General features: G+C 38.8%; 1 protein-coding gene across 1 annotated transcript in view; it reads left to right on the forward strand.

The window, feature by feature from the left end:
• VAPB (VAMP associated protein B and C) overlaps positions 1 to 15648 on the forward strand; it is a 54770-nt gene that overhangs the window by 25526 nt on the left and 13596 nt on the right. The window contains exon 2 of the mRNA XM_088153101.1: positions 2916 to 3068. Coding sequence (XP_088009227.1) covers positions 2916 to 3068 — 153 coding nt within the window. The remainder of the gene's footprint in view (positions 1 to 2915; positions 3069 to 15648) is intronic.

Here is a 15648-nt window from a genome sequence, read left to right on the forward strand (position 1 = left end):
TACAGTATTGTGATACAGTACGTTAGGGATTTTTCTACTTACCTCATACCAAAACTAATACAATCATATTTATACAAAACATTAGGGTTCATTTTTAAACAAGAAATTAAAGCCAGATCATATTGTCTAATTGTGCCTCTCCATCAATACAAAGCCAATTCAAAGACTAAAAGCTGACAAATTTTGTTTAGCCAGTCTTTAGGGCCTGATGTGTACTCAACCTTCCAACAATACTTGTCCACTTTTTAAAAAAAGATTTTGTATGAATACTGTATACCATGTGACTCTCCTGGGATGTTCACAGCAAAGGCAAGTGTTAACAGTTCTTGTATTACCATTAATGCCACACAACTCAACAGTTTTCAGTAGTGCACAGTGTGCAAGTTAAAAAACAGAGCCAAAGGAAGCCCCCTGTGCATAAGCTGGGCTTTATAAGTGGTCTGTGGATCACAGCAGGCTTTTCTAGTTCTCCAGTTGGGCAACTGCACCTTTTCTCAATTTTTCAAAGATGCACACACTCATACAGATATATTCATTTATTTGTTGATATTCTGCCGTTCCTCCAGAAGCTCATGGTGGTGTACCTTACACTCCTAACTTTTCTTACAACAACTCTGTAGGTTATATTAGGTTGAGGGCAAGTGACTAGCTCAGAGTCACCCAGTGAACTTCCATGGCTGAGGGTGGGCTTTACCCCAGGCTTGGTCCAGTGCCTTAACATTGTATAACCATTCCCTCATGGCCACCTTATTTCTTGGATATATTCTAACCAGTCATTGTTATTTGTTTGTTTCATTACACCAGCATCCTAACAAAATAGAATAGTCCCAGAATGTTAGTGGCCAGTGAAATTAGCCTAATGAATGTTGTTGGGCTAGTTTCAGTAGATAGAAGTGATCTTTTGGTTTATCTAAGTTGGCACTTCTAATTTATATATGCACAAAATATATATAGTTCAAAAAAAAAATCAAGTAACATTTCAGGGACTATGAATTGGGGGAAGTGAACTAAAGCATTAAAATTAAAATATCAGATGGGCACAACCATAAAACTTATTGGAAGATCACTTCCAGGGAAGAAATAGTGAACTGAAGACAGTTCTGCTAAAAGCAGAACTGACAACTGCAGTGGAATGAAGAGCCAGTGAGTAGCCCATAAGTGCTTCAGATAGTTGCTCCTCATAAGGAGACCGCAAGGCAGCGATCTCTGGTGGATTTAGAGGTCTGGGAAACAAGGGAATAGCCATCTTGCTCAAACCACAGTTGGCACCTTTAAAGACACTGGGTTCGCATACTTTTCTAATCACTTTTGGAAATTGCTTGTTAAGTGCTTTTTAGATATTTGAAACCTTTCAATCAACAAGTCTGAAAACACCTCGTGAATTTTTTTCAGTCCTTAGCGAAAAAAGTTTTAAATACAAGTTTAAGGACTTAAAAAAGTCCTTTTTTGGGGGGGGGGAATAAACAGCAAAAGGGTGATTAGAACTTTGATTCTGGAAAGTTAGAAACGGACTAAGGGTCCAGATGGATTTGAAATAAGATTTTGGAATTAATTATAAGAACCCTTCCCATGGAAAAATGCTTTTGTTTTGAATTCTTTAAAAAAAAATGATAGGATAAGACTTTGAAGGTTGGACACTAAAAGAAATGAGAAGGAACTAAAGATTGCAATTAAAGGAGAAGAACTTTTAAATTTGACTTAATAATACAGAATGAAGCAAAATATTTTAACATATTGAAGGTAATTTTTGAACAGTGGATTCAGAAGTTAATTTTGAGAGTGTCTGCCTCTATAGATAGACTGTGTTTAAAAGATGTTATGGGAAAGGAACAAGCTTTACCTGACACGATTGAGACTGATCTGAAAGTGGATTTAAAAATGACAGGCTACAAGAATGTTATGGAAAAAGATGCTACACTTGGACATACAAAAGAAACCAGCTGATGTCTTAATAATTAAAAGAGAAATACAAGTAAACCAAGAGAATGACCTAGATAATTTTCCTATATTTGATTTACAAAAGAGGCTTTGAAGAATTGTGTTTTGAATAAGGGACAAAGAAAAAATGAAAAGAAACCAAGTTCTAGGACATTATTTGGAAGGACTAAAGATCAAGATTGTTGAAAGTAAAAGGAAGGGATATAAAGTTGGTTTATTTGATCAAGGTTGTATTAGGTATGTTGTTATTGCTGGTAATCCTTAATGGACTCTTGCTGAACAGGATTGAAATGACAAGACTTTAAGGTTTTGTTTATGGATAAGAGATGGGTTATGGGAAGAAGTGATCATTTGTTGTATTTTAAGAGAATGTGATAAGTTACTAAAATTATTTATACTTATGATAAAGGGGGGGAGTTATTTCTGTATATATTATCTTTTTCTTTACTATATTCTTATTTTTTCTTTCTATTTTTCTTTTTTTTTCTTTTCTGCGCCTTTTATTCTTTTTCTCTTTTTTTAGTTTGTATTAGTTTTTATCTTTGCAATTGTAATTTTAATTAAATTACTATTAAAAAAAAACTTACTGGAAGATCTTGGGCAGATTACTCACCAAGCCTAATGTAGTTAGCAGGAAGGATAAAATGGAAGAGGTGACCAAAGCAAAACTATAAATGCTGTCTTGAGTCATTAGCAGAAAAGTAGATTGATAATAAGGCATAGCCTAGCCTGGCCTGGCCTTTCCCTAATCTAGGACTCTAGGTATATTGTTCCTTGAATTCTCAGGGTAGGCATTTGGGGAATTGGAGCCCCAACACGTTAGAGTGCTACAGGTTGGATAGAGTCTGGCTTAAGTGGATTGTTCTAATCAGGCTTAAGTATTTTTGCATGTTATGCATACATTTATGTGAGAGGGAATGTGTACATTTATGTGAAGTTTGGAAAAACTTCAAAGTTGTGTTTATTCTGTCCCTTAGGTCCCTTCACAGATGTTGTCACCACAAATCTGAAACTTGGCAACCCTACAGATAAAAATGTCTGCTTCAAAGTGAAGACTACGGCTCCACGCAGGTATTGTGTACGGCCCAACAGTGGAATTATAGATGCTGGAACGTCAATTAATGTCTCTGGTAAGTTTTTCCAATTGTTTTTTGTTTCATCAATACGTCTACTTTCCCCCACTCATAATCTTTTTGGTTCTGAATATATCGGGAAATTAAGAGAATAAATATATGTTAAATGGCATGTGTAAAGCTGATGTTCTGGACAAGCCTATATATTCTGCAAGATTTTTTTTTTTAAATTACAGAATTGTTTCAGTGTCAGCACAGAATTATTTCCCCTGTTTTCAGATGGAGCTATAATTGGAGAGGACTGGGCGAACAGCATAAAACAACCCCTGGTTTAGGCATTTTCTTAGCCAGTTTCACTTGGAAATAGTAGTCTGTTGAAAAGTTGTCATTCTAATCTTATGTAAGACAACCTTCTGCAACTTTGTACCTTCTAATTATGTTGGAAATACAGTTTCCAGAATCTCTGGCTTTGGTCTGTACTGCAGATTGTCTTCTCAGCAAATTGGAAGGCACCGAGCTGGGGAAGGATAGAACTTGCTGAAAAGAATAAGCAAGGCTTCTAGATGGCAAAAGCTGAGGTCTGGTGCTGACAGAGGTTCAGTAACTGCTCAGCCTTTTAAAGTAAAATTTCAGTCTCTTGTTTTTGAAAACAAATAATCTGCTACTTTGAGCTCATTTTGCAAGGAACAGGAGAAGAAGGCATATGGTACATTTCCAGTCCATCCATTGTGTGTAGAATATAGACAGTGGTATAAATTATAGTACTTTTGTATAGGTTTTTTCTTTCTTTTTTTTTTTAAGTCTTGGTCGGATATTTGCATTGATTGGTTGGCTATTAGGCGGTTCATTTTCCAACAGTTTTCAATTACTTTTGCTGGGATTTGTTGAGAAATAAAGCATTCATTGATGGGAAATGGATATAAATGTTTAGTAATTCAGTTGTACAAAACTTGAAACTTAACAGTTTGTAGATCCTTAAAACTCTAATTGATTATAAAGGTGAGAGACCTGTATCCAGATTTTTGGACTGCTAAGCAAGCAAATCTGAGCCTGTGGGGTGGTAGGTTTGAAGTGTCAAACCTCCTCTCCTTGAAACCCTCTAAGTCTTCACAACCTGACCCTACTACTTGTCCTAGAATAGTGGCTTTTGCCCACCACGTAGTTTCCAAGAGGGTGCCTCACCTGGTTTCCTCTGCCCAACCAATGGTATATGAAAGAGATAGTGCTCCTACACCTTTCTACTTTTCTGATAAGTGAAAATATTAAAAAAAATATTGTTAGAGCTCCTCCTCCTGGCCATATAGTATTGAAATGTGTGTCTAAAAATGAATCAACTATTATTCCCCTCCCTTTGGGAGGTATAGCAATCTCATAAGAAATAAAGAAAAACCAAACTTTATTAATATATATCACTTTTTAACTTTAAATCTTAACATTGTAAATATGTAGTGTTGCAGAAACTAGACTACAGAGCTGTCCAATTCACAGTATACAAATCAATTAAACTAAAACAAATCTGCAAAATAGCATTGATGTGTTACAATTCCCTGTATTATCCCAATTCAGAGATAACCTGAATTCTAAAATGAAGACCCCTGATTCTTTTCTCTGGACCAGCCCTGGAAATTCCAAACGTATATCAGAATTCTTAAGGAGATGGTACACCCCAGTTCTTTCCCTGATTCAGGAACAGCTGCTTTGTTCTCCATTTCTCTGGCGTTCTGCCTCTAATTTTAAAAGAACAAAACTTTTTCCTATACAGGTAATCCTCACTTAACAACCACATGTTCAGCGACCATTCAGAGTTATGACGGGGCTGAACAAGTGGTACTTAACAATTGGTCCTCAAAGTTGCACGTGTCACAGCACCCCCACAGTCATGTGATTGTGTTTTGGGTGCTGGGCAAACAGCCCACACTTCTGACTGTTGCAGCATTCTGCAGTCACATGATAGTGATTTGGGACCTTTCCTGCTGGCTTCCAACAAGCAAAGTCAGTGGGGAAGCTGGCAGGAAGTCGGGATCCGTGGTCATGTGAAGTCCTTGCTTAACAGTCTGTGTGGTCTTCGCTTAATGATGGTGACCAGAACTGCTCTTGCTAAGCAGCGCAGACATGTGGTTTTTCAACTTATGACCACATTATTTAACAATGGAGTTTCTGGTCCCAATTAGCATTGTTAGGTGAGAACTACCTGTACAGGAGGGTCTGGACATCTGCCATTTCTTTACATGATTGATGTCATGCCTCGCCCAGTGTTGATTCTATTTGAGACAAGGGAAGGTGTATTCCTGGGAAGTTGGCTGTCGTACTTGTGAATTCATACTGATATCATAATTGTGGCGAATTTGAAAGCATTAATAGCATGCCCTTTTATATGAATTGCAGATGTCATTAAGTTTTGAAACTCTAGGTATGATTCTCCCCCCAATAAGTATCTAAATCCTATTGATTGGAATGAAAAAAATTAAACATGTGTTTCAATATGGCCCATTGATTTCAGTGGATCTAAAAGTGTAACGTAGGCATTAATGTTTCATGTCTTAATTTTAAGGGCAATGTAGCATGTTAAGTAGCAAAAATGATGTTTTTGTAGCACTTCCATTAGTTTCAAATACTTAGTAAGATAATATGAAATCAGCTTAATAATATAGTCGGTTTTGTTAAGATGTTCAAGTATAGAGACTTTAAAATCATGATTACATATTCAGTATACAATACATTTAATATGCATGAGCTATCTGGAAGGAAAATCACATAGAAAAATCAGGGAATAGAATATGCAAATCTTTCCCATTTATTTTTGTAGGTATGTATGGCTGGGAAAAGCTGGGAAACAAACCAGTTTCCTCCATCTAATTTTTTGTTTGGAACCTGACAAAAGGTTCTGGAAGGTGCAAGGCTTCCCCTTCAGAAAGCCACACAAAAGTTTTGGAAGCACCAAGAATCTCCTTTTCCCACCTCTTAGCTAATCAGCTAAATGATAAAAAGAACCCTGACAGGAGGAGAGATGTGAGAGATGACAATGGTGATGGTGTGTATGTGTGTGTGTGGAGGCTACAGCTTTGGTTCTCAGTGGAAGGAAGAATGATGAAAAAAAATCAGACCTATGAGATGATGGCAAGGGGCAGTAAGGATCAGCTTGAACATCAGAGGACTGAGAGGAAAAAAAGAGAAGGCATCTACAGGCAGTCTGGTTAAAGGAAAAACAGCCATTGCAGTGGTAAAGCAAAGAATAGAAAATCAACACCCTGCTAGAGTTGAAGGTTGCCACCAAGTGAATCATCCAGCAGACACAGCCAGTATAAAAATCTGTGGGGAAAGAGACAGATTGGTTGCAATATGCTAGTAGGAGACAAGACTGTGACAGAAAAAGAAAGGCTGAAACTCAAGCTAATAAAGTGAATTCAGCAGTGGTTCTGAAGACCACGTAACAACTTGTTTTGCAGGCAGTTTATTGTGTTCCCAAAGTGAAAACTGGACCAAGAGGAAGAAAAGTAAGAGACTCACAGCTAAAGAAAATGTACTTCAGCACTCTGAATAAATGAGCAAGACAAAAAAAAAAAGCCTGGGAATTAGGAAGTAGGAATAAGATAAGGCATAGACGTAGGATAGAGACTTTATTATTGTAAGAACAAACATTTTACTTTTTTAGCTGTTCATCAGTAAAGTCACCCCAAATAAGTAAAACACAACCCTACTCACTTTCCTGCTTATATTTTGTACCATCCAGAAACAAACCTATGACAAGATACTTTTAAAGGCCTCATTACAATTGGACCCTCATTTTGTACTATTGTACTCAGTTAATGGGGGTAGTTTTCAGTGGGTGCATTGGGATCTTAATTGAAAAAAATGCTGCTGTATGTTTTAGTGTGGTGTTTCTCCAAACCTTGGTTCTAGATGTTCTATAACATGTAAGCATCCGTAATGTCCTTCTTTTCCTCTGGCAAAAAAGATCCCCAGACACACTCAACTCTCCAGATCTCTCACTTATGATGCAATTTATTAAAAGCAAATCAAAAAGTATGTCTTCTGCTGTTTCTTACTTTCCCAAATCATAGTGTAAATATGATAAGGCCTTCTTCTGATCTCCAGATGAGATTGGAAATGGATTGGATATGGAGAAAATAAATAATCACATGGTACATGTTATGTGGTGGTGTCCTGGTACTCACCTATGCCTAGGCAGGATAGTATCCCCAAGATGTTGTAGATCTCGTATCCTATCATCCCCAACCGTAATGGCCACTGTGAAGAAATGCTGGGAGCTGTAGTCCAAAACATATAGAGGCTATAAGGATTCCTTTCTATGCAAAATGACAAATGGTGTAGCATGGATTTTGACAATGCTTCCTCTTGCCTGCTTGCAACCCCCAAGGAGGTTGCAAGCTATAGTGTGGGAACCCCTGCACTAGGAGTGGCATCTGCTGCCAAATCAAGCTGGCCTGGGTGCCAGTTTTATGAGGAAATGTTCTTTTGATCGGTTCCTTCTTATTGAGAGAAATTCTGAATATAGCAGCTGGAAGGACAGCTGTGCAAGCATTTTCATCAGTGTCGCCAGTTTAATTTTGCTTCATAGCATCCATATTTCTCACACATGCAGGATCTTTTTGAGTAGCTGATTTCTAACCACTTCATCAATGTGTGGTCTTAATTTCTTGTACAACTTTCCATAAAATATGCCTTCATTAGCATGTTTCCTTTTATCCTGCATGCTTCAAACTCATAGCTGAGACCATAAAATAAACTTGGAATGACAAAGCATTTAACTAAAAGTAACGAATATCAAATACTGAAGAGCCCCAACTGTTGACTCCCTGCTGGATCACAACCATTACAAGCCAGGCTGGAAGATATTTCTTTCCTTGTCTTAAGAGCACCATAGGAAAGAATGGCCACTGGTGGCCCTTGACAAAATTTCAAGGAGATGGGATTTCATAACTGCAGAGAATTACCAGAAATATCTTGTTACCTTCCTTCAGCCCTAAATCCATCTTCCCTAGATTTAGGACAGAAATCTCCCAGATTATCAGTCTCTTGAGAGCGTGCCATAATAATGCTGAGCATGGTATCCGTTTCATAGATAATAAAAAAGGCCAGCTCCTAAACAACTTCTTCTTCTGTAAAGGAACCATTCCTAAAGATATACCCAGACCACTTGTGCCGTGAATTGCTTTAATTTAAAGTGAGCTCTTTTGTGGATGTACTGCTGCTAGTTGCTTAACCATGGATAAACAGATTGGGGGAGTAATGTGAGACAGTTAATGACTTCAGATTTAGGATTACAGTGGAACTTCTTGTCAGTTTTTCTAACCACAGTTTGCATCATTACGAACATAATTATGTATGAGTTAAGCTTAGCAGGAGAATAATGTTAATAACTCATGGTGAGCATTAAGAAAAGAGCATTAAGGAAAAGAGCACATAATTACAATAATCTGTTCCCTGTTTTTAAGTGTTTTACACAACCTCCTCTACCTGCAGAGGGCTTGGAGTCCATCTGGACTAGATATAGCATTCCGAGTATCCCCAGTCACCACAGACAGGAATTATGTTAGCTTTGAATTTTGGACATGACGGTAAGCTCATCTATTCTTTTTCACTGCAGTGAATTTTTCCTTAATGAAGTGCAGATTGCTAAAGAGAAAATTTATATCTGCAAGCTTCTGAGGTTCCTTCTGTTCCATGGACCTCACTTCTTAAGAAACATCTAGTGGGTCCTGTACAGCCTCATCAGTACTTCCTTGCCTGTTCATGTGATTCATTACAGAACTGCTTAATTCAGCCCTTTTTTCCTTTCACAGTATTTTACTATGCTGTTGTTTCTATAATTGTCTCTTCTCATTTTCCCCTAATGCATTGGCAGTTAAGGGTGGGGTCTTGCAGTCTGAAACATTGACAAAAGCCCAGAGACTGGACAGAAGGTCAGTTTGGCTTAAGCTATAATGGATTTAATAGGATTTCCATCACAGGAGGAGAGGTTAACTGAAGAGAAAGTCAAGTCTAAGAGGAAAAATATGACTAATTCTCAAATACAGCTAGTCCTAATTTAGTGACTGCCTTGTTTAGTGACCATTCGCAGTTACAATGGTGATGAAAAAGTAATTTTGCAACCAATCCTTGCATTTATGACCTTCACAGGTCTGTAAAGCAAAGGAAAGCTGAAGTAAAATCATAAGCACAATCACAGTTTCACTTAGTGACTTCTTTGCTTAATGACCAAGTTGCCACTCCCAATAGTGGTAGCTAAACAAGGACTACCTGTACTTAAAAGAGATGGCTTGATAGGAAGTTTGGAGTGCCAAAGAAAAACAGAGCACAACTGGTATATGTAAGAAAATGTTACAGTATGGAAGAATTCTATTCACAGTGTCAACCAGCCAGGCCCACTTAGATAATAGACAGTTACTCTTGTTCAGTGGTTCCCAATCTTTCCTATGCCCTGCACCTCTAGGAAATGTTTGATTAACGTTCACACCCCCTACAAAAGTAACATCACATTTGAAGATGAAGACGTCTAATTTCTAATGCAGTGAACAAATTGAACTTAAAAAAATAAGCTTTTAACTCAGTGCATAAAATTGTCACACCCCCTGGAGGTGCAGGCACCCCATGTTGGAACCCCTGCTCTTGTTCAACATTCAATGTCTACTGAATATCCTTGATTCTACTGCAGGTGGTTGTTGTTGCTGTTATTATTATATTCACCCAGTCTTGCTGATAACCTACTTTTTGAGTGTAGGTTTTGATGCTGTTTTAGGTACCTAAGCATTTACATTTGGATCAAGAATTCTCTTCTACAATATTGATATAAATCCTATCCTGTCTATAAACTGCAAAAATAATTCATTTATGGCAAGAGTAGACAGACTATTTTGTTTGCATTCCCTGCAATGTTTCAGGCACCCATTTTGAACCTTAGCATTTCCAAACTAGAAGTTTAAAAATTTCAGCTTCGTCAACTATGTGGAATGTAGGTGCTACAAATGGGGTACTGGGAAACCATTTGTATCTGGTCCCTAATCTATACAGTAAGGTTTAACAAGTTTAGTGAACATGTCTACCAAGATTTTATTTTTGACACATTTGTATGCTTCCTTTATTTAGGGTGGGGTTATTATGTCTCATGCTTTGACCAAGACCAAGATTCATCACTGAATAGAGGCAGCTATGGCTTTTACTTGTTCTGCAGTTTTGACATGTTTTATTCTTTTTACTGTTAACCATTTGAATTTCTTCAGAATTTGAGTTTTCCTTTGGTTAAGGGTCAGTTGTTTTGAGATATTTAACAGAAGAACATTTAAAATCTGTTCAAATCTGTTCTTTAATCTAGTATTCATCCTGTACTCGAAGCTAGCAAATTATGACCATTCTTTTTTTCACAAAAAATGTTTCCTATCTGCCAACTTGAGAGCTGTCAAGGGAAATTACAGTATTCACAAGCATTATGATAGATGCCACCACTTGTACTAGCTTTCATGCTACATTCTAGGCCTTGAAGTTTGACTGCAGCATTGCTAAAGGTACCACAGTGCAATTTTCAGAGCATATGCTGCAGCTTAGCCTTGTAGGCTAAGATGTGTCCCTAGGGATTGCTGTAAAATCACAGAAGATCTGAGACACCACTGTTGTTTTCCAAAGCTGTAAAGATGATAGTAGGTCTCAGGTTCATTCAGAGGAGAAGTCTGGGCTCAGGTTGTAATGATAAAAAGCTGAGTTCTGTGTTTTAAGTTGGGTGTGAGTTTATAGAAATATCTGCACTCTTCAAAACTGTGTCTGCCCTGCATAGTTCTTATTTAGTTCAGCTCCCTTCCCTTCTCCCTGTTCTTCCTTTTTGCCACATTCAGTCAGGCCTTTGCACCCTATCTTCCATCCTTAGCAGTTTTTTGAATTTTGCAATTTAAGGTAAGAGCAGAAACTATTAACTTTCTGTCCCCTCATGGGAGGAAAAAAGGAATCTCACCATCAGAGACCCCAAGGATGACCTTTTCTCTCTCCTTTGGAACACTTAAACCCAATGTAGAGAATAAGGAAGATGACTTCGACAGAAATATGCAGGAACTGTTACCTAGGCAAAAAGGACTGAAACTTTTTTTTTTTAATGTCCAGAACAATGAGATAACATTTGGAAGCAGCTCAGACAGATGACTCCTTAATTCACTGAACTGTAAGAAGGAAGAAGAGTTATAGCTGTTCACCCAGACATTCAGTGAGGGAGATTGAGATCCCTCACTTCATCACACTTGCCATCTTTCCTTTATTTTTTTTATGTTTTATTGATTTTATTGTAATTTCTTTGTTTACTAGTTGTGAGCCACCTAGAGTCATTGAGAGTTAGGCAGCATACAAGTTTAATATATTGTTATGGTTGGTTGCACAGTCAGCCAGATATTTAGACTGGATTTGGCATTTTTGTCCACCTATCAAGTTCTTCCCAAGAACCTAGATAGGCAGATGTTGTTTTTCAATAATATTAAAGGTATCGTCGCAGGATGTAAGCTGTTCCAGGTAAAGCTGCCTTTTGCAATTGACTGATGGTGATTTTGTCAATGCCGATGGTGTTCAAGTGGTGCTGCAGTTGTTTTGGGATTGCACCCAGGGAACCTATTACTGTTGGTGCTATCTTTGCTTTCTTTTGCCACAATTATTCTACTTCTATTTGCAGGTCTTTATATTTTGTGATTTTCTCCAGTTCTTTCTCTTCTGTTCTGCTGTCTCAAGGTATTGCGGTGTCCACTATCCAGACTTTTTTGTCTTTTTTATCAACAGTTGTTAAGTCTGGGGTGTTGTGTGGCAGGTGCTTGTCTGTTTGAATTCTAAAGTCCCAGAGCACTTTAGCTTCTTCATTTTCTATTACTCTGTTTTGTGGTTCCACCAGTTCTTGCTTGCAGGCATGTGACATTTCTTGCAGATATTCCAATGCATCATTGTTGCTACATTGTCATGCCGTTGTTTGTAATCAGTCTGCAGAATCTTCTTGCAGCAGCTAACTTGGTGGTCCACTATTTCTTCAGCTTCTTTGTAGAGGTGGCATTTGCTGTCTGTTGCTGTCTTTTCAATTCTGGCTTTATATGCATTTGTTCTTAAGGCTTGGTCTTGTGCACCCAGAATTAGTCCCTCTGTCTCTTTCTTCAACTTTCCTGCTCTTAGCCATTGCCAGGTCTTGTTGTTACCTGCTTTTTCTTGCCATGTCTCTTTTCTGTTCTTCATTTGGTCTTTCTTATAGACCAGTTTCGTCCCTTTATTATTCAGTAAGCCTTCATGGTGTGCTAGCTTCAGTGCATCTTCTTCACTGTCTTTCAGATATTCTTCTAATGCCCTTTTTTCTTCTTCAACTGTCTGATGTACTTGCAGCATTCCACACCCACCTATGCTCCTTGGTAAGTAGATGTCAGTGTTCCTGCATGGATGAAGGGCATGATTCATTGTCATTATTTTTCTGGTCTTCCTACCCAGGGCTTCTAGTTCTGCTTGAGTCCAGTCCACTATTCCAGCTGTGTATCTAATGACCAGAATTGCCAGGTATTAATTGCCTTGATGGTATTTCCTCCACTGAGTCTGGATTTTAAGATTTTCTTCACTTTCATGATGTATTCACTATTAACCTTCTTCTCGACTTCAGTGTGCTTGATGTTGTCAGCCTGAAGGATGCCCAGGTATTTGTAGTGATCTTCATCAAGACTCTTGATGTGATTTCCATAGGGCATCTTGATTCCTTCAGTTTTCACTATTTTTCCCCTGTTGATGGTCAGGGTGGCACATTTGTCCAGTCTAAACTTCATTTCAATATCTTGGCTGTATATTTGGACAGTGTTGAGCAGCAAGTCCATTTCAGATGGTGTTTTTCCATACAGCTTCAGATTGTCAGTGTAAAGGAGGTAGACAACCTGACAGATGTTTTTGATGTTTTATGGTGAGTCTCCTTGAAAGATTCTTCTCTTGATGTTAACCTCTCCCAGTCTATCACCATTGACCAGCAACTGTGTCTCCATTGTGCCATTGATCTTTGCACAAAGCTTCTGATGTTTCTATTGACTCCTGTTATTTCTAGGTATTCGATTATCCAGTCATGTCGCAGGGAGTTGAATGCCTTCTTGTAATCAATCCAAGCTACATTCAAGTTGGTCTTCCTTCTCTTACAGTTTTCCAAAATCAATTGCTGTAATCAATTAGGAGCTGATCTTTTGTCCTTCTGCTGGTTGGGCAGTTTCCTTTCTGCTCAGATGGAAGGAGCTTGTTTTTAACTAGGTGCTGTTGGACTGCATCAGCTACCACACCAGTTAGCAATTTGAAAGTTGTTGGCAAGCAGGTAATTGGCCTGTAGTTGTCTGGTGCTGCCCTTTTGCTGGCTTTTTTATGATTAGGTAGTTTTTCCCAGATGTAAAGCAATCTTCAATTTCACATCCTTGCTTGTTGTTGTTGTTTAGTCGTTAAGTCGTGTCCGACTCTTCGTGACCCCATGAACCATATTGCGCCAGGCCTTCCTGTCCTTCACTGCCTCCCTGAGTTTGCTCAGTTTCATGCTCATTGCTTCAGTGATGCTATCTAACCATCTCATCCTCTGCCGTCCTCTTCTCCTTTTGCCTTCAATCTTTCCCAGCATCAGGGTCTTCTCCAAAGAGATCTCTCTTCGCATTAGGTGACCAAAATATCTGAGCTTGAGCTTCATTATCGATCCTTCCAATGAGCAATCAGGGTTGATTTCCTTTAAGATTGACTGGTTTGACCTCCTAGCAGTCCAGGGGACTCTCAAGAGTCTTCTCCAGCACCACAGTTCAAAGGCATCAATTCTTCGGCGCTCGGCCTTTTTATGGTCCAGCTCTCACAGCCATACATTACTACTGGAAAAACCATAGCTTTGACTATGCGGATCTTTGTCGGCAAGGTGACGTCTCTGCTTTTTAATATGCTATCTAGGCTTGCCATAGCTTTCCTCCCAAGGAGCAAGCGTCTTTTAATTTCATGGCTGCAGTCTCTGTCTGCGGTGATCTTGGAGCCCAAATAAATGAAGTCTGTTACTGCTTCCATTTCTACCCCTTCTATTTGCCAGGAATTGATGGGTCCAGATGCCATGATCTTAGTTTTTTTAATGTTGAGTTTCAAGCCAGCTTTTGCACTCTCCTCTTTCACCCTCATCAAGAGGCTCTTTAGTTCTTCTTCACTTTCTGCCATTAGGGTGGTATCATCCGCATATCTGAGGTTGTTGATGATTCTCCCTGCAATCTTAATTCCGGCTTGTGATTCTTCCAGCCTGGCATTTCTCATGATGTACTCTGCATATAGGTTAAATAAGCAGGGTGACAGTATACAGCCTTGTTGTACACCTTTCCCTATTTTGAACCAATCGGTTGTTCCATGACCGGTTCTAACTGTTGCTTCTTGGCCCGCATACAGATTTCTCAGGAGACAGGTAAGGTGGTCTGGTATTCCCATCTCTTTAAGAATTTGCCACAGTTTGTTGTGATCCACACAATCAAAGGCTTTTGCATAGTCAATGAAGCAGAAGTAGATATTTTTCTGGAACTCTCGTGCTTTCTCCATGATCCAGCGAATGTTGGCGATTTGATCTCTAGTTCCTCTGCCTCTTCGAAACCCAGCTTGTACATCCGGTAGTTCTCGGTTCATGTATTGCTGAAGCCTAGCTTGTAGGATTTTGAGCATAACCTTGCTAGCATGTGAAATGAGTGCAATTGTGCGATAGTTTGAGCATTCTTTGGCGTTGCCCTTCTTTGGAATTGGAACGTAAACTGACCTTTTCCAATCCCGTGGCCACTGTTGCGTTTTCCAAACTTGCTGGCATATTGAGTGCAGCACTTTAACACCATCATCTTTTAGTATTTTAAATAACTCAGCTGGAATCCTGTCATCTCCACTAGCTTTGTTGTTAGCAATGCTTCCTAAGGCCCACTTGACTTCACTCTCTAGGATGTCTGGCTCAAGGTCAGTGATCACACCAGCGTGGACATCAGGGACATTAAGATCTTTCTTGTATAGTTCTTCTGTGTATTCTTGCCACCTCTTCTTAATCTCTTCTGCTTCTGTTAGGTCCCTGCCTTTTTTGTCCTTTATCATGCCCATCTTTGCACTAAACGTTCCTTTCATATCTCCAATTTTCTTGTAGAGATCTCTAGTCTTCCCCATTCTATTGTTTTCCTCAATTTCTTTGCATTGTTCATTTAAGAAGGCCTTCTTATCTCTCCTGGCTATTCTCTGGAAATCTGCATTTAGTTGCTTATATCTTTCCCTTTCACCCTTGCTTTTTGCATTCCTTCTTTCCACAGCTATTTGTAAAGCCTCATCAGACAGCCATTTTGCTTTCTTGCATTTCTTTTTCTTTGGGATGGTTTTAGTTGCTGCCTCCTGTACAGTGTTACGGACCTCCGTCCATAGTTCTTCAGGCACTCTGTCTACCAAATCTAATCCTCTAAATCTATTCATCACCTTCACTGTGTACTCACAAGGAATATGATCTAAGTCATACCTGAGTGGTCTAGTGGTTTTCCCTACATTCTTCAATTTAAGCCTAAATTTTGCAGTAAGAAGCTCATGATCTGAGCCACAGTCAGCTCCTGGTCTTGTTTTTGCTGTCTGTATAGAGCTTCTCCATCTTTGGCTGCAAAGTATATAATCAATCTGG

Source organism: Python bivittatus, unplaced genomic scaffold (assembly GCF_059951505.1).
Source record: "Python bivittatus isolate LINGU-HERP-01145 unplaced genomic scaffold, Pbiv_v1 ctg000700_np1212, whole genome shotgun sequence".
Classification (NCBI taxonomy): domain Eukaryota; kingdom Metazoa; phylum Chordata; class Lepidosauria; order Squamata; family Pythonidae; genus Python; species Python bivittatus.